The sequence below is a fragment of the Alnus glutinosa genome, chromosome 10 (genome assembly GCF_958979055.1).
Source record: "Alnus glutinosa chromosome 10, dhAlnGlut1.1, whole genome shotgun sequence".
NCBI classification, from domain to species: Eukaryota; Viridiplantae; Streptophyta; class Magnoliopsida; order Fagales; family Betulaceae; genus Alnus; species Alnus glutinosa.
The window spans coordinates 4,273,531-4,301,262 of NC_084895.1; the positions used below are offsets into that span (position 1 = coordinate 4,273,531).

Below are 27,732 nucleotides of genomic sequence, written 5' to 3' on the forward strand. Positions count from 1 at the left end.
AGGGGCAAGGAACGCAGCTGTCTAAGAGTACAAAGAATAAAAGAAAAAAGAAATGAGCTCCTCAATGGTTCTTTCTTTGTCCTCGAACTGTCTATCGTTGTGTTCCCTCCACAGGCACCAATAACTATGTATTTCCTCAGCTTCTCTTCATCATATAGCACTATCTCTTCTTCCAAACCATCAAGAACACTTAACTCCTCCAAGGGATTCTTTTTTTGGTTCTCCACATTGCCAAACATCTGCTTGTTCCAGATTCTTAAATCAACTTTCAATGACTTAAGTTTGTGTGCCAACTGAAGCTCAGGGAACCTCGAAAATGATAGGAAGATCACCACTGTTTTACTCGGTCCACAAAACCTTCGGCCTTTAACCACATATTCTCGAACTTGAAATATCTTCTACCACTTTGAATGCCTACACAATCGAGGAGAATGGAAAAATGGTCCGAGCAAAGTCTTGGCAACCTCTTCTAATACAAATCAGGAAAATGTGATTTCCATTTTGAAGAGACTAAAAATCTGTCAATTCTAGACCAAATTCTTTATTTTATCGGTAGATTAAGTTCTTTATTTTATAAGCCATTGAAAAAGAGTGAATTCTAGTAATAAAAAGGTATATGTTTTTGAAACTACTTCGCCAAACCCGATTGGATGTGTTTTTTTAATTTTTAATTGGATTTGGAAATGAATTTGAGTTCAGTCTGTTTATAACCAGTTTTGGATTTTATTATTGGATCTTAATTGCAAATCTATTAACCGGTTTTAGATCTATAATGAGATTGATTTTGAAGTCTAACCTGGCCCATTGACAGCCCTACTAGTAGGTTTCCTATCTCAAAAATAGACTCCTTTACTGGAAGGTGTAAAATGTTAAATAATTACTTGATACACTGTGGTACTTGGTGGGGACATCTCCTTTCTAATGTGATCCTGTTTGTACAGAAATGCATTTAATTACAATACTTAGGTTTGACACTACTGGGTTCAATGGCCTACTTTTGCAGTTGTTTATTATAGGATTATGGAATTTATTTTTTGCATGTATCTGTTAGATATTACTTGTTCTAGGATATTTGTTGGTAGTGGATTGTTTTTAAGATATTCCTCAGAAGATTGCTTTATATATTTACTCTTTCTGCAAAAGTGGCTTTCTTTGTTTACTTGGTAATCTGGTTGAGGTACTGATGATATTTTGTAAATGGTGCATCCTAATTGTTGCGTGCTTTGCTAGGATGTACTTGCCCATTGTTACTTCTGACAGCTAAAGTTGTAATTTAGGAAGGTGTTAAGCAGTGAAAAAATAGCACTTCAAAACTTCTTAGTCTGCAACCAATGCTTGCTGCTTACAAGGGTTCATTGTGCTTTAGTACCATCACGAGTTCTGAAAACATATCATTTATAATGTACCTTTATAACATGATTTACATTTCACTCTGAGGTTGCTGATTTCAGATCATATTATTCTCTGCTGTCCCTTGTCATTTTCTGCAGAAACTTATATTTGAGAATCCACCACCAAATGTCCGTAAAATAGTTCTTGCTACAAATATGGCAGAGGCAAGCATTACAATCAATGATATAGTTTTTGTAGTTGATTGTGGAAAAGCAAAAGAGACTACTTATGATGCTTTGAATAATACACCTTGTCTTCTACCTTCTTGGATATCACAAGCATCTGCACGGCAAGTAAGTTGTTTGTACCCTAAACTTACTCGACTTTGGTTTGCCCTTGCATTTGTAGTGATAAAATGCATGCCATGAACCATAGTTGGGATCTGCTCTGATTCAATTATTATTTCTCTCTTTTTCTGGATATGATTGTTCCCCTATTGGTGCATGTGTGTGAACATGTTTGTTTATGAGTAGGAGGCAGTGTTTACTTGCATGGGATTACATCTGGTTTTACTTGTGGACTTGTAGGACCTGGTACTAATTCATACTTGTCTATGTATTTACAACAAGCATTAGACTGGTTTGAAGAGGTCCATTATGTGGTGGACACCATGGTAGCACTTTGCATGTAGTTCATTGGCACCTGTTCTTGCTTTATCTGTTGCAATTGGCACCTGATATTTCATTGGTTGTAATTGATTGCAGAGAAGGGGTAGGGCTGGTCGTGTGCAGCCAGGAGAATGTTACCACCTTTACCCCAAATGTGTGTATGAAGCTTTCTCCGAATATCAACTTCCTGAACTTTTGAGAACCCCTTTGAACTCTCTCTGCTTGCAAATTAAAAGTTTGCAGGTTGGAAGTATAGGAAATTTCTTGTCAGCTGCTCTGCAGCCACCAGAATCACTGGCTGTAAGTAATATTGTTCATTTGAATCTCCCATGCTCTTTTACTAATATCTTTCTTTTATCTATTATTAATAAATTTCTTGAAAACGATGCTCTCTTTCTAATATGCACTTGAATCCCCTCCTTGTCATTTAAATGGGATATTGTCGTTCAGGAACTTCCTGAATCACAGTCAGGAATTGCTCTCTAAATTTGGCCCATGAATTTCACCCTATTTGTCTTATTATTAATTTGTATGTTATGTTCAAATTTCATCTTTTATCCAATTGATGAAACTAATTTTTGGAAAATGCTGGATGTTATGTTTCAGAGAAACATGAGGCAGTTGATTTTAATGAGAGTGCAAGCAATTAAGAAATTAGCATAATTTATCAATTCTTTGGATGAACACTTCCATTTTATTTTATTATTATATTTTTGTTTGTTTTTCGGGATTGCCAATGATATTATTGGTTTTTTGAATTGTGCCATGTACTAGTCCACAAGGAAGGCCTATTTTAGAACTCTGTTTTGCATGGGCTTATCTAGATTCGTTGCCTGCTTTACTTTTTGGTGTTTTAGTATTGTGAGTTTTGCTTTACTCTCAACATAAAACATGTGTGGCGGCATTCTTGGGGGTTTCTTACGCTTTTTATGATATTTGCCGATTAAAAAAAAAAAAAACCTTTGAGTCAACTGAACAAATTGACAACTATGGGATGACAGGTACAAAATGCCATTGATTTTCTGACAAAGATTGGGGCACTAGATGAGAACGAAAATCTGACAAATCTTGGTTAGTCTCTTGACTCTTGTTTGAGAAGCTTTTTTACTTAAATGTTTTTCTGATGTATACTATTATTGTTGTCTTGGTTACTTGATTTATCACATTCCTTTTTCTTTTTCTTTTTTTTAATTTTTTAATTTTTTTTAAATATCCGATCAGGAAAGTTTCTGTCCATTCTTCCAGTGGATCCAAAGCTTGGGAAAATGCTAATTATGGGTTCTATCTTTCGTTGCTTTGATCCTGTTCTTACAATAGTATCTGGGCTTAGTGTCAGGGATCCTTTCCTTTTGCCCCAAGACAAAAAGGATGTAAGTGAAGTACATATTATCTATTGGTGCATCAAAATTAGTTCTTGGTCTCTGCAAATTCTTGATATGTGTACCTCTATAACTATAAACATAGACCTGTAAAAGCAGTATTATACGATGGGGTGCACTGGACTGTTAATAAAAATTAGCAGAGACAATGATGTCAAGTTTAAAACCAATGTTATATGATGGGTTGCATTCTATGAAGCTCAGATACTTAATTTTCTCTCCCTCTCACTCCCTCTCTGTGTTTGGAACTAATAACTTCTTAATTAGTTTATTTATTTAGGTTAATTTTATGCCTTTTATCATCTGTTTTTCATCTTTTAAGCTAAAAGTTAACATAAGTTGTATTATAAAGTATTTATTTACATATTAATTAATCAAGTATCACTGCCTTTTCATATCCTAAATTTTCATGAATTGACGTATCACTATGTCTATATTGTATTGTGTGTATCCCGTCTGCGCAATGTTGCTTCCTAGGGTGCATTGCACTCTTATTGCTTTCTGTTAAAAACCTGTCGTGGGAATCCAGCATCAGGTTGCATCATATAGTTGTGTGACTCATCAGTAGAACAACCTTTCAGCATTTCAGTGGAATTGTATTTTCCCGCCACCTCTCTGGCCTGCAATGAAACCTGTTTGGGTTTTTGACAGAGGTGTTCTTAATGCGATAATGGATGAAGGGATCTTTAGGAAAAATCTTATATCCTGCCCATTTATCGTTTTCCTGTTGTACTAAACAGAGGACCCTGCTGTGAACTGTTTCGAAGGAAACTCTGTGCCTTCCAATTTCCTTCTCTGTTTCTGACAGGATGATGCATATTGAAATGTTCTCTCACTGTTTTCTTGTCATTTCCCTTTGTAAATTATTTAGTTACATTGGAACCAACCTGTCATATTGTTCGGTGTGTCCCCCCCTCCCCCCAAAATACAAGGCTATGCTTTTGAACTAGGAAGTTCAAGCAAGAGAAAGTTTATGTTAAACTATCACTTGTCCCAAAAGCTTAAGCTGACAGGAAGTGATGAATTTAATCATTTAATTTATATTCTAGCACTCCTCCTTACGTGTGGGCTCAAATTTCCCCTTAATAGATGACAACACATGGAATATTTAATTAAAATGGGAGATGAATGATGAAGATAAGGTTCGAACTTAGGACTTTTGCTCTGATACCATGTTAAGCCACCACTCGTCCCAAAATTTTAAGCTGATATGAATGGATGAATTTAATCATTTAATTTAAATTCTAATAGTTTATTAGTCTGTTAGTTGAAAAGAATATCTTTACATGCTAATAGAATCTCAAAATGAACAATTACATTGCAATTCAGTAGACCATTTTTTTACAATGATCAAGTACATGTTCTTTTCATTATTTCTTTTTTGTTTTATTCTTTTTCACGTTAACAGGATACCCTGGTTGCTTGAAATACCATGTTCCTAAAAGTCCAAAACAAACACTATTGATGATTCAGGCGGTTTAATCCACTTTACCTGGTCTGGTCCAGTATTAAGAATACCATTTCCAAAGACAATGATGAACATGGGGTAGGATTTTCAAAAAGTTTCTGATGAGGCGGATTGATCCTTTGAATTTATGAACAAGGGAAACCTTGGGTGACTGTTGCCACTATCTAAAACTGATAATTTGTGATACAGATTTTAGCAGGATCTTTGTACAGTTGCATCGCAAAATTGATAATTTTCCTAGTGTTTTCTGTTGTTTTCATTGGTTACTATAAATTTGCCATTGTTATTGGTTATTGTTGTTGTTGCTGTTGTCGTTATTATCATTATTATTAAGAAATCTTAAATAGTATTTAGTTTGATTTGAAAATGGGTGAAAATCAATGTTTGTCGCCGATGGTTGAAACCCTATAATATGCGTGTAAAAAAAGTAAAAAGGAAAGTGCAATTTTGATTAACATTTACAGGTGGTGGCTGAGTTGGATGCTAACAATGGAATTTTGTGATAGACAGATGCAACTCACTCATATGGAATTTCACCCATGACCTCACCCTATACCCCTTGTTTTATTGGGGAGGAGACAGCATTTGTTCCCAAGGCCTTTGGCAATGCTCACTAGAGCATGATAGTTGTATGTTTAAGTGCAAGATGTACTGTTGTGTATAGCATGTATTTGTACTTAAGTTGCATTTAAAAGAGCTTGAAATTTTCTGGTAAGAAATATTATGTCTGTCACCAGCATTTTCAGTTGGAGAAAAAAGTTTGGAAGTGTTGTGGAGATTAAGATGTTGGACTGACTAGGAATACTCGGGACAATTGATAATGCAGAATGGCACATGACCCCTGATGGACAAGCATTAGCTGTAGAAAAAATAGGAACATTTTCTTGTGTTAAAATGAGTGGATTTTGACATGTTAAAAGAAGAGGATTTACAATAGTGATGATTAGATGTCAGTATGCTTTGAATAGTTGAAAGGGGAAGTTGATTGTATCAAGCTTCAATGACATGGTTTGCAAAAAGCAAGGCTGTGGTACTGGGCAGAACACTTTAAATAGGCATGAATATGCAATGCGCTGGTATTGGGTCTTTTTGTAAGGACTTAAAAAGCGTGTCTGATTGGTCAGGTGGGGCCTGGTGGGCCATTAAACATAGGTGAAATCCTTGAAGGTATGTTTAATAGGAAACCTCCTTTTCTTTCAATTTTATTTCCCTTTTTTCGTTGGAAAAGGGGTGAGGTTGAATGAAAGAAATTTAAATTTTGATACGAGTCCATCATAGATATCAGCATTCCATAAAAAAAATGGCCAACTAACTCTCTAGAAATAATTATGTGGCTCAAAATATTTTGTTAATATGAAGATTACTCAGAGAGATAAAGGATGTCTAATGAAACATCTGATCGTGTTGCATATACTTTAGCTTTATTTGTCCAAAGAAAGAGTTGCATATACTTTCAAGCAGTAAAATTAAGTTAAAGCTATTACTAAGGTCCTCAAAAACCAGAAAGCTGTTAAATAGATGTGGATGAGGGTGATGACGACAAATTGTAATCATAATGTGAGCTTTCAAAGTGGAAGGTTCCAGGAGTTCCCCCCCCCCCAAATAAAATTTTTAGTCCTCTTTTTATTTGGTAGGAAACTTTTAGTTGATTATGCTTCAAATTTGAGTTCGACTTACTATTCATTTGTGTCATTTGACTCATATAGTTGGGGCTTCTTTACCTGCTCACTCAACTCATCTAATTCCCAGCTGGAACTCTTAATCAGTGCATTTATGAGCAGAACCTCCTGAAAGAAAGGAAGAAATGTTTACTTCTTATTACTGAGTGATAATTTGCACAAGTTTGTACTCGTTTAAAGTCATAAATTTCGTAGATAATAATTTCATTTTTTTTCCTTTTCTTTTCTTTTCACTGGTTGTTCAGAGAAATGTTTTTCATCTGGTCTGATAGATCCTATGAGCTTCACATTACATATTTTATCTATTTCACACTGGGATCAATTGAAACACACCACTCTACTGTCCTTTAGTGTCCTTTTCATATTGTCCTAGATGATTACAATGCTAGTGAAATTTAAACTTTACTCCTTGAATTTTCCCAATGTTCATGAATCATTACTTTGATGTAGCCATTGTCATGACACATCTTGATTGTGGATAAAACACTTTAACTGATTTTTGCTCTACCTCTCTGATTCAGTTAGCAGGGACAGCAAAGTCTAGATTTTCTGCAAAAGATTACAGTGATCATATGGCACTGGTTCGTGCGTATGAAGGATGGAAAGATGCAGAAAGAGAAGGATCTGCATACGAGTATTGCTGGAGGAATTTCCTCTCTGCCCAAACACTTCAGGCTATCCATTCTCTTCGGAAGCAGTTTAGCTTCATTTTGAGAGATTCTGGCTTGGTAGATGCAGATGCAAGCAATAACAACAGATTAAGTCACAACCAGTCATTGGTTCGTGCAATTATATGTTCTGGCCTTTTTCCTGGCATAGCATCTGTAGTGGTAAGAATCTACTTGGAAATGTACTTTCAATTTTTAATTTTGAAGTCATTAGTTTAGTAGTTGACATTTACTGTTTTCTTACTCTATGTGCAGCACAGAGAGACGTCCATGTCTTTCAAAACGATGGATGATGGCCAGGTTTTACTCTATGCGGTAAGTGTAAAAGTGTCAAAGCCTTACCAAAACAAAAATTATTGTTTTTAGGGTATGAAATGGGACTGAGTTTAGGTGAACTTTGAATTGATCTGCTTGGTTGCTTTAAAATCTGGTCCAACTACAATGCTGAAATTCTATCCCTATAAAGAAGTACTGATATACATCTAATTTAGCTAGACACCAGTTTTGACACTATGGAAAGGTGAACTGCAGCATGAAGCTGCTTGCCTCGGTTGACACCATTCATAATACACAGTATGAAACACACTGGACTATACAATACATGGGCGTTGCTGATATGTATTGGTTCTTGATTAGAAATTACAATGCACATAGTATGAAGACAGTACGTGTATAGTCATGATTTGTAATGACACTTTTTAATTGAGTTTATTATAAAACTGTACTTATTTGTTGCTATTATTGTACTGATTTTTGGATTCTAATTTAAGGTTGGTTGAAAGAAAAATGATAATCCCTTTTGCTTAATTTTGCCTCCTTTACAAAAATGTTAAACAAGAAAATCTCTCTCAAGGGTTTATAATTGTATATTAAAACGAAAACGAAAGAATTAGAGCTTCCTATGCCTTTAATTCAGGACAAATGTAAAGGAAGGAAGCCAAAGCCGGTGATGGGTCAAGGAAAACAACTCCAGCCTTTAACTCCTATGGAGTTGTCTATGGCATGCTCTATGTATTTCGGGGATAAGGGGGATAGATCTATGGCTTTCCTCTCTGCCCTTGATGAGGAACATAGGCGATGGGATATGATTGAAGATTGTGAGATTTAGGGGCTTAGGGGATTAGGGGCTTAGGGTTGGGTGGTTTTGTGGATTGTTCCTTGTCGGGTCGGTTGTGAGGCTGTTGCTTCTTGTATACTCCGTGTGTACTAGGGGCGCCTTACGCTGTTTTTAATATAGTACAATTACTTATCAAAAAAAAAAAAAAAAATTAGAGCTTCCTATGCCTTTCTCTCTCCTCGGTTTCCTGTGTCGTCTCAAAAGAGGCTTCCTCGCCTTTATTCAGACCACTTTCCGATTCTTCTTGATTGTGGTGATTTCTCTAGGGGGAACATGTCCTTCAAATTTGAGAACATGTGGCTTAAAGCAGAAGGTTTTATGGGGAAGGTGAAACAATGGTGGGATTCTTACTCGTTCCAAGGTACCTCTAGTTTTGCTTTTGCTTGTAAGCTAAAGGCTCTGAAGAGGTTTTTGGTAAGGTAGATAGGAACAAGAGGAAGTTGTTTGAAGATCTTTGGGCTTTTGATGCTATTGAAGGAAGTAGGGCTTTAGTTGAGAAGGAGCTTCAGAAGAAGACAGAGATAGTCAGAGAGATAGAGAGGTGTTCTCTTTTGGAGGAGGTGAGCTGGCGGCAGAAATCAAAAAGTCTTGTGGTTAAAAGAAGGGGACAAGTGTACTAAATTCTTCCACTCCATAGCAAACTCAAACAGAAGGTACAACTCTATTGACTCGTTATGGATTGGAGATACTCTTACTTCTAATAAGTCAGATATTGGCGATCATGTGGTTGAGTTCTACCAAAAGCTCTTTCATGAGCCGAGTAGGTGGAGGCCTAGGGTGGATGGTATTTCTTTTGATTCTATTTCAGATTCTGATGCTAGTTGGTTGGAGAGAGCATTCGAAGAGGAGGAGGTCAAGAAGGTAGTGTCAGCTATGAATGGTGATAAGGCACCGGGTCCTGATGGCTTTTCTATGGCCTTCTTCCAAGCGTGCTGGGATGTCGTGAGAGTGGACATTATGAAGGTTTTTGATGAGTTTCATGCCAAAGGTTTGTTTGAGAAGAGCTTGAATGCTTCGTTTATTTCTCTTATTCCGAAGGTTCTAGGGGCCAACTCCATCAAAGATTTCCGGCCTATTACTTTGGTGGGAGGTATCTACACGATTATTGCTGAAGTTCTAGCAAACAGATTGAAGTCAGTCTTGGAGAAGGTCATCTCCAAATCTCAAAGCGCTTTTATCAAAGGGAGGCAGATTCTTGATCTGATTCTTATTGCTAATGAATGCATTGATAGTAGGCTTAGATCGGGGGTGCCAGACATCATTTGCAAGATGGACTTGGAGAAAGCATACGATCATGTTAATTGGGATTTTCTTTTGTATATGTTGAGGAGGTGTGGCTTTGGGGAAAAGTGGTGTAGGTGGATCGCTCATTGTATCTCAACTGTGCAGTTTTCGGTGTTAATCAATGGCTCCCCTTTTGGTTTTTTCAGTAGCTCCCGAGGACTGAAACAAGGGGATCCTTTGTCACCCCTTTTGTTTGTTTTTGTGATGGAAGCCTTGAGCCGTATGATCTCAGCTGCAGTTAGGGGGGGTTTGTTGGATGGATTGAAAATAGGTGACGTAGATTTTTTGCATCTTCTGTTTGCAGATGATACTTTGATTTTTTGTAGTGCTCATTCTTCTCAGTTGCGTAATCTGCGGAGTCTCTTCCTCCTGTTTGAAGCAGCTTTGGGTCTGAAGGTTAATTTGACAAAGTCAAATTTAATTCCAGTGGGGCATGTTGATCAAGCGGAAAGGCTAGCCGACATTTTAGGGTGTGGGTTTGCCACTTTGCCGGTTAAGTATCTTGGTCTTCCTTTAGGGGCTTCCTATAAGTCCACTCATATTTGGGACGGGGTTGTTGAGAAGATTGAACATCGTTTGGCTAGTTGAAAAATGATGTATCTCTCTAAGGGTGGTAGAGTAACCCTTATTAAGAGTACCCTTGCCAATGTGCCTACTTACTTTTTGTCTTTGTTCCATCTCCCGAGGAGTGTTGCTACTTGTTTAGAGAAGCTTCAACGGGATTTTCTTTGGGGTTGATTGGGTGAAGAATCTAAAATTCACTTGGTGAGGTGGTCGAAAGTCTGTTCCCCAATTTCAGATGGAGGGTTGGGTATTCGGAATTTGTTGTTGTTCAACTATGCTTTGTTAGGTAAATGGTTGTGGCGGTATGGGATAGAGAGAGAAACTTGGTGGAGAGTTGCGGTGGATGCCAAGTTTGGTAGTTTGTGGGGTGGGTGGTGTTCTCGCGAGCCGGTTGGTGCTCATGGGGTGGGGCTGTGGAAGAATATCAGGAAAAGGTGGGGGATTTTCTCTGGTCTCTCTAGATTGGAGGTGGGGAATGGGGTTAGGACAAAATTTTGGCATGATCTGTGGTGTGGGGATAGGGTGTTGAAGGAAGCATTTCCTATTCTTTTTGGTATAGCTCGGATGAAGGATGCTTCCGTTGCGGATAATATGGAGGTTTTGGGCGGCTCTATACAGTGGAATGTGAGCTTTGTTAGAGAGGCACATGACTGGGAAGTGGGTCCTTCTTTCATGTGTTGCATTTAGCCAGGGTGAGTAGAGATCGTGCTGATAGGCTTAGGTGGGTCCCTTCCAAGAAAGGGGTGCTCAAGGTTAAGTCCTATTTCAGCTCCTTAGCCGGCTGTGAGGGCAGTCATTTTCCTTGGAAGAGTGTGTGGAGGACCCAGGCTCCTTCGAGGGCGGCGTTCTTCGCGTGGTCGGCAGTCCTTGGAAAGATTCTTACAGCGGATAATCTCAGGAAGAGAAAGATTATCATTGTGGATAGATGCTACTTGTGCAAAAGAGACGGGGAAACTGTAGACCATCTTCTTCTTCATTGTGATGTGGCTACTACTTTGTGGAATCATGTCTTTTCTAGGTTTGGTATGTCTTGGGTTATGCCTAGGAGAGTTATCGATTTATTCGCATGTTGGTGGAAGGCGGGTAGGTCAAGGAGTGCTGCAGTTTGGAAGATTGTGCCTATTTGCATTCTTTGGTGTGTTTGGAAGGAGAGAAATTTTAGGTGTTTTGAAGACTTGGAGAATTCCATGGAGAATTTTGTTGCTTCGTTTTTTCATACGTTGTATCTTTGGACGGAGGCTTTTTTGTCTCCCGTGTGTATTAGCTTTTCTGATTTTCTTATTCGTTTTTCTTTGTCTTCTTAGGCATTTCCTTGTGTATACTTCCAATGTACTTAGAGGGGCGCCTTACGCTTTTATAAAATTTCATTTACTTATCAAAAAAAGAAAAATATGCTCTCATCTCTCTCCTCAAACCTTCATTTTTTCTTCTTCTCTCTCCACCCTAGCGGTGGCACGTGAAGGCGCGTCCCGCTAGGGTTTTGCTTCTTTCTGTCTTATTGGAACTTAGCCGGTGTCGACGATCTTCTTTCGTGTTGGAGTGTTGTTGGGTTGTCTTGGTTCAGATCAGGAAGGTGGTTCTTCTTCTTGGCTGTTTTGGGGTTGCGTCTGGGTCTTTATTCTCCCGGCAATGTATCTTTTTTTGGGAGTGGACGTGTGAGGTTGGGATGGAGAGCCGTTTCTTCATGGAGGCCAAAGCCTTTTCTTTATCGGTGGAGAAAGGCAAGCTGGAGTTCAGCGTAGAGGAAAGGAGAAAAGGCTTATTAGGGGTTGTCTTTTTGGGCACTTGGTGTGTCGCTTGGTTGATAGTGATGGTGGAAAAGGTGTTACGGTTCACCGGCGACGAGGATTTTGTGAAATATACACAGGAGGCTTCGTTTGTTCTCACTGTTTGGAGGGGTGGCAACATGGACGGTTTTTTTTTGAGGTGACGGCCCAAGCAGTGGGTGGCCGGAGAAGGCTTATTTTGTTGTTGGAAGGCCGTGAAGGGCGGGGATGGAGTAGATTTTCTAGGGAGCTGAGCAAAGTTATGGCATTTTTTGAAGCTATGAGAGGGTCTCATTTTTCCAGTGCTTCTTCTCTGGTGAGTGTCTCCTGAGCTTTTGGCGATGGGCTATTCTGTTGAGGAGAAGGATGGGTCTGGTCGTGCTGCTTCTTCGGCAAGGCTTGGAGATCCGTTGGGTCTTCTCCGGGAAGCAAGGGTGCTAGTGGGTCGTATGCCACGCCCACAGATCTGCCTTTGCAGGAGGCCATCCTCGTCCCGGCGACCGTTAGTCCTTACATCTAGCATTCTGGAGCAGGTGAGGACAAATGACAGCACCGGTCCTTTTGTGTTCCTACCGAATGCTCGGATCGTAGCCCAGAACACGCCGGAGTCTTTCTCATCTCAACGACAGCTGTGTAGAGTCTCTTTTGGTAAGTGTAGATGCCGGTGGTCCCTTAGGCCAGTATTCTCCGGTCGTGGGTTCCTCCTTGGTTGTTTCTCGGGTTGGGTTTTTTGGTTCTTCCAAGGTGATTTGATCTACTTATGTAGGGGGGATTCCTAAATTGTTTGTTGTTGTTCCATGCTCTGGGTCAGAGTTCTCTGGTGGTAATTCTTCTCTAATGGATTGGCACAGTGATGGAGGGAATCCTAAACCGGCGAAGAGTCTTCTTCGACGTGGTTTTCTTAACCCTATGATGCCGGTTGTTTTGGGTGCGAGCAAGGAAACTTCAGGTATGACCCCTTCTCCTTCTGCTCCGAGAGGGTTTTCTATGCCGGAGGATTCATTGGTGCATGGGGTTGTAGGGCTTCAGGCTTTTGATTTAAGGCCCTTGTCTGTGCTAAATCTAAATTCTAAACCCTTGCAACGTTATAACCGTAAATCGAGGGACAATAGATTTTTAAAAATGGACGATAGCTTGATCTCAGAGTCAGTGTTGTCGTTCAGTGCCCTGCCTGTTGTCGTTCACTATCCATCTTCGGAGGTGGATAGTGAAGTGGAGGACTTTGTATGCTGGGATGGGGATGACGAAGATTTTTTCTCCACTGCCACATGTTGGGACTTGGGTTGGATGGATTTGCTGAAGGAGTCGTGTGAGGGCAATGTCACCTTGCTGGATACCCCCCCGAACGATAAAGGGTAGAAGGGAGCTTCTTAATTTAGAATGCTCAATCAACTACGATGCTAAGGTCGCATCCACTAGGCAAGGGAGAGGCAAGTCTCTCTTTTTCTAGCGTTGAGTGCCTTGTGGGGTTTTGAGTTTTGCTGTTTTGTGGGTTTTGGGCTTGAGGGTTTGTAGGGTTTCGAGTTTGAGGACTTGGGTTTCCTGCTCGTTTGGAGTCTCTCGTGTATATTGCTTGTATACTTAAAGGTGCCTTACGCTTTTCAATAAATTATTACTTATCCAAAAAAAAAAAAATTGTATATTTCTGCAACTGTAACCCGACCAGTTGTTTAAGTACATCGGAATAATTTGTGACTAAGGAAGAAATTCTACAAATTCTTCATAGAATTTTCTACTTTGTGTGTTTTATATATGGTTATTATTTCCTTTTCCTTTTTCTTTTCAGTAAAGATTGGAAAGTTCACTACTTGTATAAACGTTTTCTTGCCATTTCCCTGACCAACAAGACTTATTAAACAATATAAGCTAGCATATCTTGAAGAGTCCTCCCATTTCCTCCAGTGCATAGTCTCATTGTTGGCCAGGTGGAGGTGCCTGCTTAGCGGTGAGAGCGTGTGGGCTAGCGTTCTCAGCATACCGTCAAACAGCTCTCCATCACTGTGGCCCTGATGAAAAACCTGATTGACGATGGTCTTGGTGATGGTCAGCGCCGACATTGCTGACCGCCGGTGCTGGAGTGTGCTGTCGTAGTGGGAGAAGCCCAATTGTGGTTCGGATGGCGACGTATTGGGAGAAGGTAAAGGTTGCGGTGGTGATGGAGACGAAGGAGGGGAGTTGGACAGCGTTGATTGAGATCTTTATTTTTCTCCGGTTAAGATCACTGCCATGGAGTTGCATGGGAGGATATGATCCTGCCACATTGGTTTTCTTGTCCGACCATGACACTATTCATTGAGTCTTTTGGAAACAAGACTAGAGTTTATGGTGGTTGACGGCGGTGGTGGTGCTAGTGGCGGCAACAATTGATCGTTGTTGGGTGTGGAGGAAATGGGGTGAGCGACTAAGTTGAGGGACCACATGATTCATTGTGGTTAGACTAAAATGTTCTACATTATTTAAGACCTTCGGATTTCATTTAAGTGACGTGGCGAAGTTTAGACTATGCACCAGAACAAATGGGAGGACATTCAATTAGTTGTGAGCCACTCCCTTTACACAAGGAGAGTAGCGTTCAATAGCTTGCCCGTATCTAATTTCTCAAAGTTTTGGAGTTTTGTTGTTCTTTTTCTATACATTTAGGGGTTCTCTTGTATAGTTCCTGTACATTAGGGTTGAGCCTTTCAGCACGTTTAATGGATTTAAATTATATATAAAAGGAATCCCAGAAATTGTGAATTGTCCTGTTTTTGCAAAACTAGTGATAAATTTCTTCACATATGTTAGGTTCACATGCATCCTTTTGGTTTTGTATCAGTGCACATAGTAAAGATGCATTTACCTAGAATTTGATTAAGACTATCAATTTAAACGATTGTGTTAGTACTAGACTGGCCTTTTGTCATTCACTGTTACAGCACCAATTGGTTTATCTTGTGTAGATTTCATTCCTTTCATGTTGTAAGCCTTTGTTTACTTGCATCCATTTGCAAATATATGTACTCTCTTATGTAGACACAGGCATGCATGCATTTACAAGTATGTGTGCATATGTGTGTGCACGCGCACGTGTACACACGCACATGCAGTGAGAGATCCCTTGCTCTTTCCAATATCTCTCTCTAAAACTTCGCTGGATTTTCAATGCACGTGGGAATTCAAGGATATTCTCCAATATCTGTCCACGCACGTCATGGGTTTTGATTGCCTGTATAGTGAATAATTGTTGGATAGCAAAAGTTCTAAATATATGGTGAAGAAAAATAAAAGCAAATTTTTGTTTTTTAAAAAGACCTTTCTGCTAATTCAGTAGTTTTGGATAGAATAGCTATCTTATTTGTATCCTGGTCTTGCTAAAACTTTTATGGTATCAAGCAATTATTTGATGTTTGCAATGGTTCTGCTTCAGAATTCTGTCAATGCTCGTTACCAGACAATTTCTTACCCATGGCTAGTCTTTGGTGAAAAAGTGAAGGTGAATACAGTTTTCATACGCGATTCCACTGGCGTATCTGATTCAATACTGATCCTTTTTGGTGGTGCTCTCAGCCATGGTGTACAGGTGATTCGCCTGTTGACATATCTATAATACCTTTCCTTCGGTCGAAGGAATTTGAGTCTGGGATTTTATTATTTGTGATTTGCCATTTTCAGGCTGGGCATTTGAAAATGTTGGAAGGGTATGTTGACTTTTTCATGGATCCTAATTTGGCGGAATGCTACTCGAAGCTCAAGGAAGAACTTGATAAGCTTGTACAGAAGAAGGTTAGGAAAGAAACCAGAGGAACTTCATAAGAATATTTTGTTATGTTGGCTTTTTCTATATTGCTTCCTGCCCTACACGTAATCTACCTAATGCCCTTGTTATGATGCAGCTTGAAGATCCTAGCCTTGACATGCATAAGGAGGGAAAGTACCTTATGCTTGCCGTACAAGAGCTTGTGTCAGGGGACCAATGTGAAGGGAGATTTGTATTTGGCCGTGAAAGCAAGAAGCCTAGGGAGTCTAATGACAGCAGGTTCACAAAAGATGGAACAAATCCTAAGAGCTTGCTACAAACACTGTTGATGAGAGCAGGGCACTCCCCTCCTAAATACAAAACCAAGCACCTTAAGACAAACGAGTTCAGGGCTCTGGTAGAGTTCAAGGGAATGCAATTCGTAGGGAAACCCAAGAAAAACAAGCAGCTTGCAGAGAGGGATGCTGCTATAGAGGCATTGGCCTGGTTGACTCATACCTCTGACAACAGAAGGGATGAAGACGATAACTCTCCGCCCGATGTCACTGACAACATGTTGAAACTTCTTGGAAAACGGAGAAGATCAAAGCGCCGCTCCGGTTGACGATGCGTTCTCGAAAACGGTCTCCTGCAGTGAGTAAGTGCTGGCCTTTTACATGAAATTATGGAAGCAGGTGTTCTTCCTCATTACACACTCATTAGTATTTTATGACAATTTGCATCCGGATGAAGCGTTAAAATGTGATTCTCCCAATGAGATATAAATATACTGGTAGAGTACAGGGATGGCGGGGTTGTAAAATATGGGACTTTTTTTTTTCACCCCCTTCTTTCTTTGGTTGGTGAGAGGGGTTTTGAGATGGTAAAAATTACAGTTCTTTTGTCAATTTGTGCAATTACTTAGCTACTTGTAGACAGAGAAATTGAATGACATTAATTTCTGTAAATTTATGATTTATTTGTATTACAATATTTCTTATTATATGCAGGAAGTGATCAGTTGAATTCTTTGTTTCTTCATATGATCATAATTGGACCCCTAATGATTTCAATTTTTTTTTTTTTTTTTTAACATATGCTTGAAAAAGACATGGTATAAATTTTTTTAACTGACCTAAATTTAGAGTCAGCAGAATGGAAGGTCATGAGTTTAGGGTTTTTAATATGAAAGTCCCATGATTATTTCCACGCAAAAGTGAATAGTAAACGTGGTGAAATGATTTTCTACAAATTCACTCATGAGTCATAACCCACGTAAGAGTAGATAGTTATGGTAGCTCAAAAATTGAAGGAACGATTAAGCATATTTAAAAGATGGGTAATGCTATTTAGTAAACTGTGTTATACAACTAGATGATTAGCAATAAGAATTAGTCATCAGATCAACATTTGTAAATTAAAAAAAAAAAAAATTAATTGCTTATTCAAAAACTGATTTTTATTGCCACATCTTCCGATTATAAAAGATTGTTAGTGATTCTTAGTTGGATAGATGTGTTCAATTATGTGGAAATTTAACTGAAATGGTGTGTTGAAAATTTAATGAAATGTGGGTAAATACTAAATTGTAGTGTTAGGATTTTAATACTATGTTAAATTAATATTTATTTTAAAAGTTTAAACTTATTACAGAAAGAGTAATGGTAGGGATCATTTTTTTTTTTTTTTTTTATCCTTTTAAAGTTAATGTGACTTTTAAAATCACCATTGAATTTATAATTGATAACTATTAGATTTTGATTTAATGGTAATTTTAAAAATTACATCAACTTTCGAATGATAAAAAAATAGTTCATAACATTATACTTTATAAAAAATAATAAATTTAATTATTTAATTAATACTTTAAGAAGGTTCGTCCTAAATTAGAAGATTTTCTACAAAAATATTTTATTGCTTATGGGTACATGCAATCGGTGTGCATAAATAATACTTAATATTTATCGAGAATTAAAAAGTAGCTTTCTACTAAAAAAGAAAAAAAAAAAAATATTACCAAAAATTAATAAAGGAAAATGATATTTGTACAACGCAGGTACAATAATTTCACAACACTCTCTCACATGGGGTGGGCTCTTACCAAAAAAAAAAAAAAAAAAAAAAAAGAAAAGAAAAAAAAAAAAAAAACAATCTCGGAGGCCTCGATGGACGCTGAGTCGGATCGGCAGCTCTCGTGAGAAGAAAAAGCCCTAAAAAGAACACTTTTCCACTTTCTCTTCTGTGGAAGACCAACAAACAGAGCAGCTTTAGCCTCCCTCCACGGCAGTCGGTATACCTGCCGGATTTTGGCTTAGGGCTTCTTCAGCTTTCGGCTTCCTGATACCTTCTTCGCTGCCAGAAATGGCCCGGTGTACGGCCGGCCGACGACTTGCTTAGTGGAGGTAGATATTATGATTTTTGCTTATATTATCATTGCTGTTCTCCTTGTTTTTCTGATGAATATTTGTGCTTTTGGGAGTGCTGGTTCTTTCTTTAACGCGATTTATACACTTGAATAAAGTAAACTGTTGACCTTTAATCTTGCTTTCAAATAATTTTTTTTTCCTTACAGCAAAAACAGTGTTTTAATCGCAACTTCTCAAACAGGTTTTCCAACGGAATTCAATTGAAAAAACAGTTCATTTTTTTTAAAAAAAAACACGGGTTTTCAAGAATTGTTTTTGGAGGACGTACAGAACATGCCCTTGGATTCTGTATTCATTTTCAGCTGGCCCTTCCATAATGAATAAGTGAAAGAGACAACAATTAAACTTGATTTGCTGAGAAATTAGTCAAAATTACGCCTCCCCCCCCCCCCCCCCCCCCACCTTGCCAATGATTGTTATTCTGCTGCGTGTGTGCTACATTCCACTTCACTAAATACTGGCTAAATGAATTCACACGAATACCATTAATCTGCAACTTATAAACTATCTGAACGCACTCAAACATTAATGTAGGTGGGTGTTTTTTTTTTTTTTTTTTTCCAGTCAACATAATGTGAGTGGCTTGGCTGCTCGGGGAAGTAACCTGAGCAATTAGAGCATCTCCAGCAATGAAAGTTAAAATAGCTGTTGAAAAAGTACAACTCTCTACTTTAACCACTGTTTATCATATATTCTCTCCAACAGTTCACTCTACTTTTTTTTAAATATTATTTTTTAATCATTTTCTTTTATTTTTTTTCATTTCCCTCTCACTCTCCGGTCTCCCTCAACCCCCAACCCGTCTCCCCAATCCCAACAAAGCCGAGCGATTATTGTTCGACTTCTGGCGCACGTCATCGTGGACTAGTACTGCCTCATCGCCCTCCTCGCTTGCCTCATCCTCCTCGCCTTCCTCATTGTCTCCACCTTCTACCAGTACTTGGAGGATCGGCGCATGTGCCTCAAGCTCGTCTCATTCGGGAAGCCGCTGGCGCAGATTGAGGCACCTCTGCTGCAGGGGAAGACCCTCAGAGGAGGGGGGATGTGGTCGGTGGCGAGGATCGACGGGGCTGTGCTCTTCGGGGTGAACTTGGCCATCGCGTACCTACTGATGTCGGCGGTTATGTCCTTCAACGGAGGGGTCTTTGTGGCTGTGGTGCTGGTCCTCACGGATCTCCCGGATCCATCTCTCCGGTTATGTCCTTCAACAGCGAGAGAGAGAGAGAGAGAGAGAGAGAGAGAGTATTCATAAAAAAATGTGTAAATAGATAAAAAAAAAAAATGTGTAAATAGATGAACAGTGAATAGCCAATAGTGCCTATTCACTGTTCAAGAAGTTAGGAAAAAAGTTAGAGTGGCTATTCTGCTGGAGGAAGAAAAAGAGACAAAAATAGCCAAATTTAACTTTTTGGTTAAAATAGCACTCCTGCTGGAGATGCTCTTAGTTATTTATCTGTGTACATAAAGGATTTTTTATTTTTTATTTTTTAATTTGATACCGTTTCTTAGTGGGTGCAAAACTGCAAATGGTTATTTAAATGCATCTTCTTATTATTTGTGCCCAAAATGTTGTGATTGTTCTAATGAATAATGGTCCCATATGTTTATATGCTAAAGATAGATAATTGTTCTTTCAAAGGTCACATGTCACTATGGTTCTCATTTTTTTCTTCTTCTAATTGTTATGCAATATTATTCAGACATATTTGTTTTTCATTTATTGTTTGTTATCTACAGAAACATACTTTTACACCAAAAAAGAAGGCACAACATTGCATTATGGGCGATTCCTCTCAAAACATGAATATCCAGACAGATTGGACCCCTCAAGTTGGTATGGAATTTAATACCCTAGAGGATGCATGGAAGAATTGGAAAAATTATGGAAAGCAAATGGGTTTTGGTGTGAGGAAGAAATTTATAAATAAAAGTAAGAGAGATGGGAAAGTAACAACGAGAGGATTTGTTTGTTTTAAAGAAGGTGTTCGAAGAGTAGACAAGCGGGATCATCTAAACTGTCGTCATCGATATGAAACAAGGTCTAACTGTCATGTACGGATGTTTGTTTCATTAGTACGAGAGACTGGGAAATACAAGGTTTATGATTTTGTAGCAGAACATAATCATATTCTACATCTTTCAGAAACTACTTATATGATGAAGTCGCTTCGAAAAATACCTGAAGTTCAAGCCTTTTCAATTAATTTGGCATGTGCTTCTAGAATCATTCCTCCAAAGGCAACCCATGCGTTGATGAGTAGAGAGGCTGGGAAGAAGTCAAATCTTGGATGCATTGAGCTTGATCAAAATAATCTTCGAACAAAACGGCAGAAGAAATTGATGTATGGTGAAGCTGGTTGGTTATTGAAGTACTTTCAAGAACAATTGACTAAAGATCCATCCTTCCAGTATGCAATACAATTAGATAGTGAAGAACAAATAACTAATATTTTTTGGGTTGATTCTAGAATGATCATTGACTATGTCTATTTTGGTGATGTTGTGACTTTTGACACTACATACGGTACTAATAAAGAGTTGAGACCCCTAGTTGTGTTTACTGGTTTTAATCACCATAGGGGGGTTGTGATTTTTGGGGCTGCACTTCTATATGATGAAACGGCAGAGTCATATAAATGGCTTTTTGAAAGTTTCTTAGCAGCACATGGGGGTAAAAAGCCCCAATCGATCTTCACAAATCAAGATGCTACAATGGAAAAGGTGTTAATTGAGGTGATGCCAGACTCGTGGCACGGATTATGTACTTGGCACATAATGCAAAATGGTATCAAGCATTTGGGGAATTTGATGAAGGATGGTTCTTGTTTTCTTCGAGACTTCAAAACTTGTATGTTTGACTATGAGGATGATACTAAATTTGAAAATGCTTGGGTTAAAATGATTCAGACATATAACATTGAGAATCTTTGTTGGTTGGATGGTATATACAAATTGAAGACAAAATGGGCCAAATGCCACGTGAAGAATGCATTTACTTTGGGAATGGGAAGTACTCAACTCAATGAAAGCTTGAATGGAGACTTGAAACCGTACTTAAAATCAGATTTTGATGTGGTCCGATTTTTTCAACATTTTGATAGAGTGGTAGAGCAAAAACGGCATAAGGAATTGAAGGCTGAATTTAATGCTAGACAAAAGTTGCCTACGTTGAGCTTGAAGAATTCCCCCATGTTGAAGCAAGCAGCACAAACGTATACACCTGTGATATTTAAAATATTTCAAGATGAGTATGACTATGCATCAGCAGCGGTAATAAAATATCGCAATGAGGGTCAACCAATGCATGAATATATTGTTGTACTTCTTAATGAAGATGGAGAGTATAAAGTACTTTGCGACCGTAATAATAAGATAATCTCATGTAGTTGCAAGAAGTTTGAAACATTTGGGATTTTGTGTTGCCATGCTTTGAAAGTTTTTGACTTGCTTGATATAAAGATGATTCCTGATATGTACATTTTGAAAAGGTGGACAAGAGAAGCAAGGAGTGGATACATGTCAGATAGTGAGATGAGGAATGTGGAAGAGGATATTAATTTAAACATTACACAAAGATATAGAAGATTGTGTACCAAGCTGATGAGATTAGCCGCTGAAGCAGCTGACACTAAAGAGACATATGCTTTTGTAGTGAGGGCGATAGAGGAAATGGAAAAGAAAGTTAAAGATATTGCAACAAAAAGTTTGAGTGCTACTCTTGATGATCAAGCTCACATGTCATTGGCAGGTAGCAATGAAATTACAAATCATGCCCAATCCATTGAATTTTTACTAGTAAGCTTACACGGTTTTACACTTCTAAGAAATTAAAATATTTTTCCATCTTTCATGTGATTGTTGTGATAATATAGGGACAATTTGATAAAGTTACATTTACCTTGTTTTCTCAAGCATCAAATAATGTGTACATATTAGTTAGGTACAAATATAAAGTATGAACAAAAAAATAATACATAAATAAATATTACACGATGTATTAGGTTGACATGTCAAATGATATGTATTTGTTTTTAGGGAACTGATGGATTCAATCATACATCACCACCTTGTGCTGATAGCGCAAATACTAATATGAATCTCAAGAATTTTTTTGGCAAGTAACAAACTTACGAATATGAAGAAATTCTTTAGCATTTTCTTATTGATTTGAAAAATTAACTTTGATTTTGGAAACATGGTCAGGACATTGAAAGTAGAGGCTGTGTTGTGGTTTCTAAGCAAACTTTCCTCTCAAGCATGTATCGTGATTCTAGTAAGTTCCATTAGAAACTAATCTCAGTAATTCAGCTATTTAATTCTTTTGGTTTTTGCACCATTTCAGTTTCAATTACAATGTCCGTCATGTATGTTGATACTTTGACGTTTATTGGGTAAATTATTGTTCAAAGTGGTATTTCTCATCTCCTTGTTGGTAACAAAGGTTCTTTTCTTGTAGGGGTTCTCTTGTATACTTCCCGTGTATAAGGGTTGCGCCCCTCTGCGCGTTTTTTTATAAATTGCAATTACTTATAAAAAACAAAGGTTCTTTTCTTGTTAACTATGGGTTTTTTTTTTTTTTTTTTTAATTATTTCACAGCATAAATTGTTGTTTTAAATACCCAGTGCTATGCTCTTTGTCGTTTAGATTGCACATTTTCTTGTTATTTTCGTAATACCTTTACAACAAAGTGGTTCACCCTTATGGATCACCTGCTATTAGGTATTGAAGGTTCCTTCCATGTTAATTCATGGATGCTGAGAGAGGAGCCATTCAATTTGCTTGTTTTGCCTTAGAATGGGATCAAGAGTGTAATATTATTTCATGATATGTATATTTTAATCCATTTTGATTTGAAGCACGTGAACATTTTATTCAAGTATTTGCTTAAAATGATATGATTAAGCTGCACTGTACAGAGGTATCACATTCTAGAAAATGCTCATATTGTCTGGAGTGACATGATTTTTCTGCAATTTGGAGGAAGGAGATGGGATTGATCTCAAACCTTTTTTCTTTGTTGTGATCAGAGCCAGATATTGAATTTTGTGAATAGAGCCAAAGAAGCCCAGAGAAGAACAAGGAGCCAGAGCAGATATGCATCTTTTGGGATGACAATGCTGTAAAAAAGTCTTTTTCTTTTCTTGCTTGGAGAGGGGTTTTGAGATGATGAACATACAATTCTGTTAATTTTTGCAATTACTTAAGCTAGATGTAGTCATAGAAGTTGAAAGACACTGATTTCTGTAAATATATGATTTACTTCTAATTACCAGGAAATGATTCATTGAACTCGGTGTTTCTTCATACTAGCTGTGGACCTGTGGTAACATATAGCTTAAATTATTTCCATAATTTATGATCTACGCAACTGCCTTGCATCTTGCTATATATGAACACATTGAGACGCATGGATATATGATCATAATTGGATCCAAATTATTTCAAATTTTAACATATGCTTGAAAATAGAATTTCAAAAGTAAAAGAACATTGTATAAAAATTTGGACTGAAATAATCTGATAATTAATCCGGAGCACAATTGAAGTGATTATTAATTGGATGAGTTTGTTAAATTATCACTTGTTTTAAAAGTTTTAGCGTATAAGAAACTGTGAATTTAATTAATTAATTAAGAAAAATGGGAGACTTGCAGCTAGTTTACAACTTTTTTTATAACATGCTTTAACACGTGTCAAAAGTTGTAAAATGGTTGTACATGTAGTATTACTCTTTAATTAATACTCTAACATTCCTCTTAAATAAATGAAGTTTAACATGTAAAATATTTAATTGAAATTGAGGTAAATTGTTGAATTTAACACTTGGAAAATTATTGGGAGAAAAATGTGGAGTTCAATACTTGGAAATTTAATTGAAATAGATGATAAATTGCGGAGTCGGGTTCGAACTTAGGACATATGTGTGTGATATCATGTTAAATTATTATTTATGTTAAATTATGGAGTTGGGTTTGAATTTAATCATTTAATTAATATTTTAAAAAACGTTTACCCCTTAGTTAAAAAGAGGCTTCCCAACCCTCATCACATTCTATTTAAATTGTTAGGGTTGAAGAATCTAATCCGTTTAATTAAATAGGTCGAGCTATTGTTGACCTATATATATAGTCTTATACCTATACTTCAACAAGACCTGAACCTGATACGTGACATAATGGTAGGCAATTTTTGACATGACCCATAAATCCGACATGAACCCAAAAAAATTAGAGAGTTATAGTTGAGTGGTTTGACTTATTTAATTAAATGAGTGAGATTATGGTTGATCTATATAATTTTATACTAATAACTCGACATAACCCGAACTTGACACGCAAATACAAAATGATTTCCCTAATTCCGATGTCGTTCAATTAGGGGATTTTATACAAAATATTTTATATATTGCTTATGGTTTCATGGAATCTATGTGCATAAATAAATAAATAATATTTAACAAAAATTGAAAAGTAACTTTCTACAAAAAGAAAAAGAAAAAGGAAAAAAAAAAAGGAAAAAGAATTTTATCATAATTTAATAAAACATGTATTATTCTAGTTCAGGATAAGAGAAGAACAGATATGGGTAAAAAAGTGGAGGGTCAAAAATTAGGGGTGTAAATCCCTAATTTTATCGTTGTTCAGTTTTTGTCCGGATGCCTTATCATACTTGTTCAAAAATTGGGACAACCTACTTCAATCCCGCAAGGTGGCCTTACAAAACAATAATCTATCATCAGCAAAAAATAAGTGATTCAACCGAGGTCCCTTGGAAGAATTTGGGACCCCCTCAATCTAACTAGTCAAATCTGTGTAAGATAGAAGAGAATTAAAAGCTTCAGCGCATATAATAAATAGATAAGAGGATATTGGATCCCCTTGCTGAATGCTGCGTGATGGCCCGATTTTACCCACAGGTTGCCTATTAATGAGTATAAAGTACTGGACAGATTAATGCACTACTGATCAGCGAGATCCACTTATAGTTGAAACCCATATTTACCATCACAGCTGCCAAGAAACTCCATTCCACCCTATCGTAAGCCTTACTTATATCCAAATTTAGAGCCACGTATCCCATTTTCTCCCACATTCTAGTTTGCATTGAATGTAAAGTTTCATATGCAGCTAATACATTGTCAGGAATCAGTCAACCCAATATAAATGCACTCTGGTTATAGGAGATAATATATAGGAGAATAAGTTTCAATATATTAGCCAAAACCTTGGAGGTAATCTTATATAAAACATTACATAGGCTTATTGGGTGGAATTCATTCACTGTGGTTGGATTTGGTGTTTTTGGAACAAGAACAATGTATGTAGCGTTAATCTCCTCATCCATCTTACCATGACTAAAGAAATTGGAGACAACATTACAAACCTCTTCCCCAATACTAGCCCAACTCTCTTGGAAGCTAGAAACCTGCTGCCAATCCATTCGGTCCCGGGGCCTTGAGCGGTCCCATTTGATTCAGAGCATCGCTAACTTCCTCTACCTATGCAAAGTTTCAACTTCTTGACAAACCATCTAAGCATTCCTCAACTCCTTCTGTTTCAAAACCCTAGCCAAAGGTTTAGAGATCGATATCCAACCAGATTTTTGCTCGTAGGTATTCTCCAAACCCACCCATCCTCCTCTGTTTCAACCACCTCCACCCTACCCACCGATGATCCAATATGGGCTCCAGTGTCTCTCCCATACATGCTAACGTCAGATTATACATCCGCATCCAGAAAGCTACCTTGTCAAATTCTATATGTGTGGGTGGAGTTAACCCATTAAAATCATCCACCAAGAACAAGTTCCCCTCGAAGAGCCATGGTCGGCCCTCCAAAACTCGAGACTTATCCCACACATTCTCAAACTCCACCAGGAATAGGTCTTCACGGCCTTCACAGTCGATGGAAGACCGGAAGAAAAACTACTTTCCCCTCTAGGGTTTTCCCGCAGCCTTAGAGAGAATAACTTTTTGGGTTAAGGGTGCGTTTGGGATTGCGATTTCGTAGACAATAAATGCGATTTTAAACCAAATTGCAGAACATAGATCGTTTGGGAACTACGTTTTTAAAAATTGCGATTTGAAAACGCAGAAAATCTGTTTTTTCAAATCGCAGATATAAAATGATGCTTTCTTGAAAACGCAGAATTTTAAAGGTAAATTCGTGATTTTAAAGGCTAAACTGCGATTTTGCCAAACGCTTAACTGAGTTTTTAAAAATCACTTTTTTCAAATTGCACATTTTAAAATCGTTATTTTAAATCGCAAACCCAAACAGACCCTAAATACCTTACTCACTCATGTGGTTTACAAAAATTTTGTCCTCTTAGTTTTTATTTTTTTTCATTGGTGGTATTTGTGTTATGAGAAAAGATGGAGATAGTACTTCCGTCCATTTTTCTATCTAAAAATGACAGATTTTCATGTCAGCGACACGTGACACCATTAAAATTGCGACACGTGGCCCCCATATTTTTTTAATTTTCAGTTTTTTTTTTCTTAAAAAAAAAAAAAAAGAAATTGTATGGGTAGCTGAGCTACCCACAAGACCAGTTTTGGGGGGTGGCCAAATTACCCCCATGGCTTTTGGGGATGGTTCCGCTACCCCCTAAGGGCCAAAGTGAAAAAAAAAAAAAAAAAATAAAAAATAAATAAAATAAAATGGTTTTATCCTTGGGGGTGGCTGAACCACTCCTATGGGCCATGAGGGACAATTTTTGTTTTTCAAGAAAAAAAAAATGAAAATGAAAATATATAGATATATGGGGGATACGTAAATCCGTCAGTTTTGGATGGAAGTACTGTCTCCGTCTCTTTCCATAGCACAAGTACTAGCTATGAAAAAAAATAAAAACTAAGAGAATAAAAAATAAAATTTTTAAACCACACGAGTCAAAAATGTATTTAACCATAACTTTTTTTGGTGGACTCTTCTTTAGAGGGGAGACATTTTATAAAATGTTATACGTGCTTCTCTTATGTTAAAGATACATAACTTTTAGTGATTGATTTATAAGAAATTTGTGTAAACAAATGAAGACGTTGTAGCGTACACTAAAGTGAGTCCCACATTCCAAATTGAATGGGCAGGGAGGGCTCAGGGGGCTGGTGTCCCCAAAATTTTAAAATATTCTTAATTTCTTTTAAATTCTTATAAATTTTTTATGAGATGAACTGCAAAATTAATTTTTTATTTTCTATTTTTTATTATATATAAAAATGAAAAATAAACATACTCTTTTCAAAATACTATCTCATTATTAATGTCTTCTCTAAACTACCAATTGTGTCAATATTCTCTCATAAATTATTAGAAAATGTCAATGTCCCTCTAATGAAAAGAATACCGTTCATAAAATTAAAAAATTCTTAAAATTAAAGAAAAAATAAATACTAAAAATTATAAATATAAAAAAGCAAAAAAATTATAAAAAAAAAAAAACCAAGGGTGTGGGTTTATATATATATTATATTATAATAATTTTCATTAAGGCCGAACTACCATCACTCAGCCAAGGGGGTAGTTTTCCATTTTTTTTTTAAATTATTATTATTATTATTATTATTATTATTTATTCTTGTTTTAATTCTTGTTTTTCTATTTTTTTTTCTTCCAGTTTTTTAATTTATTTTTAAGTTATAAGAATATCTTTGTTTATTGAAA

The 27,732-nt window shown here is 37.2% G+C and overlaps 2 protein-coding genes across 6 annotated transcripts in view; both read left to right on the forward strand.

Moving 5' to 3' along the window:
• The window catches only part of LOC133879609 (DExH-box ATP-dependent RNA helicase DExH3), a 32,174-nt gene extending 15,503 nt beyond the window's left edge, over positions 1-16,671 (forward strand). The window contains exons 11-19 of the mRNA XM_062318234.1: positions 1,491-1,685; positions 2,097-2,300; positions 3,002-3,071; positions 3,222-3,370; positions 7,048-7,356; positions 7,450-7,509; positions 15,332-15,484; positions 15,577-15,687; positions 15,798-16,671. Of these exons, the coding sequence (XP_062174218.1) occupies positions 1,491-1,685; positions 2,097-2,300; positions 3,002-3,071; positions 3,222-3,370; positions 7,048-7,356; positions 7,450-7,509; positions 15,332-15,484; positions 15,577-15,687; positions 15,798-16,265 (1,719 nt within the window). The 3' untranslated portion in view covers positions 16,266-16,671. The remainder of the gene's footprint in view (positions 1-1,490; positions 1,686-2,096; positions 2,301-3,001; positions 3,072-3,221; positions 3,371-7,047; positions 7,357-7,449; positions 7,510-15,331; positions 15,485-15,576; positions 15,688-15,797) is intronic.
• A 1,161-nt stretch (positions 16,672-17,832) lies between these two features.
• LOC133880303 (protein FAR1-RELATED SEQUENCE 5-like) lies at positions 17,833-23,371 on the forward strand. Of its 5 annotated transcripts, XM_062319242.1 has the most exons (5): positions 17,833-18,042; positions 19,804-21,278; positions 21,555-21,861; positions 22,270-22,339; positions 23,095-23,371. In XM_062319242.1, exons 2-5 carry the CDS (start codon positions 19,846-19,848, stop codon positions 23,118-23,120), a joined length of 1,836 nt encoding a protein of 611 aa, XP_062175226.1. In that variant the 5' UTR covers positions 17,833-18,042; positions 19,804-19,845; the 3' UTR covers positions 23,121-23,371. The 5 variants fall into 5 exon arrangements, 3 of the variants coding, with proteins under 3 accessions (XP_062175226.1, XP_062175224.1, XP_062175225.1); XR_009902232.1 differs by having other exon boundaries at positions 19,804-21,814; XR_009902233.1 differs by lacking the exon at positions 23,095-23,371 and adding an exon at positions 22,102-22,180 and having other exon boundaries at positions 19,804-21,814; positions 22,270-22,321.
• The last annotated feature ends 4,361 nt before the right edge of the window (positions 23,372-27,732 follow it).

Bases quoted from the DNA above. Each gene is read 5' to 3' on its own strand.
- LOC133880303 (XM_062319240.1), top strand. From the start codon at position 19,846: ATGGGCGATTCCTCTCAAAACATGAATATCCAGACAGATTGGACCCCT. The intron at 21,862-22,269 runs GTAAGCTTACAC...AAACATGGTCAG, and splicing joins AATCCATTGAATTTTTACTA to GACATTGAAAGTAGAGGCTG. The intron at 22,340-23,094 runs GTAAGTTCCATT...TGTTGTGATCAG, and splicing joins AAGCATGTATCGTGATTCTA to AGCCAGATATTGAATTTTGT.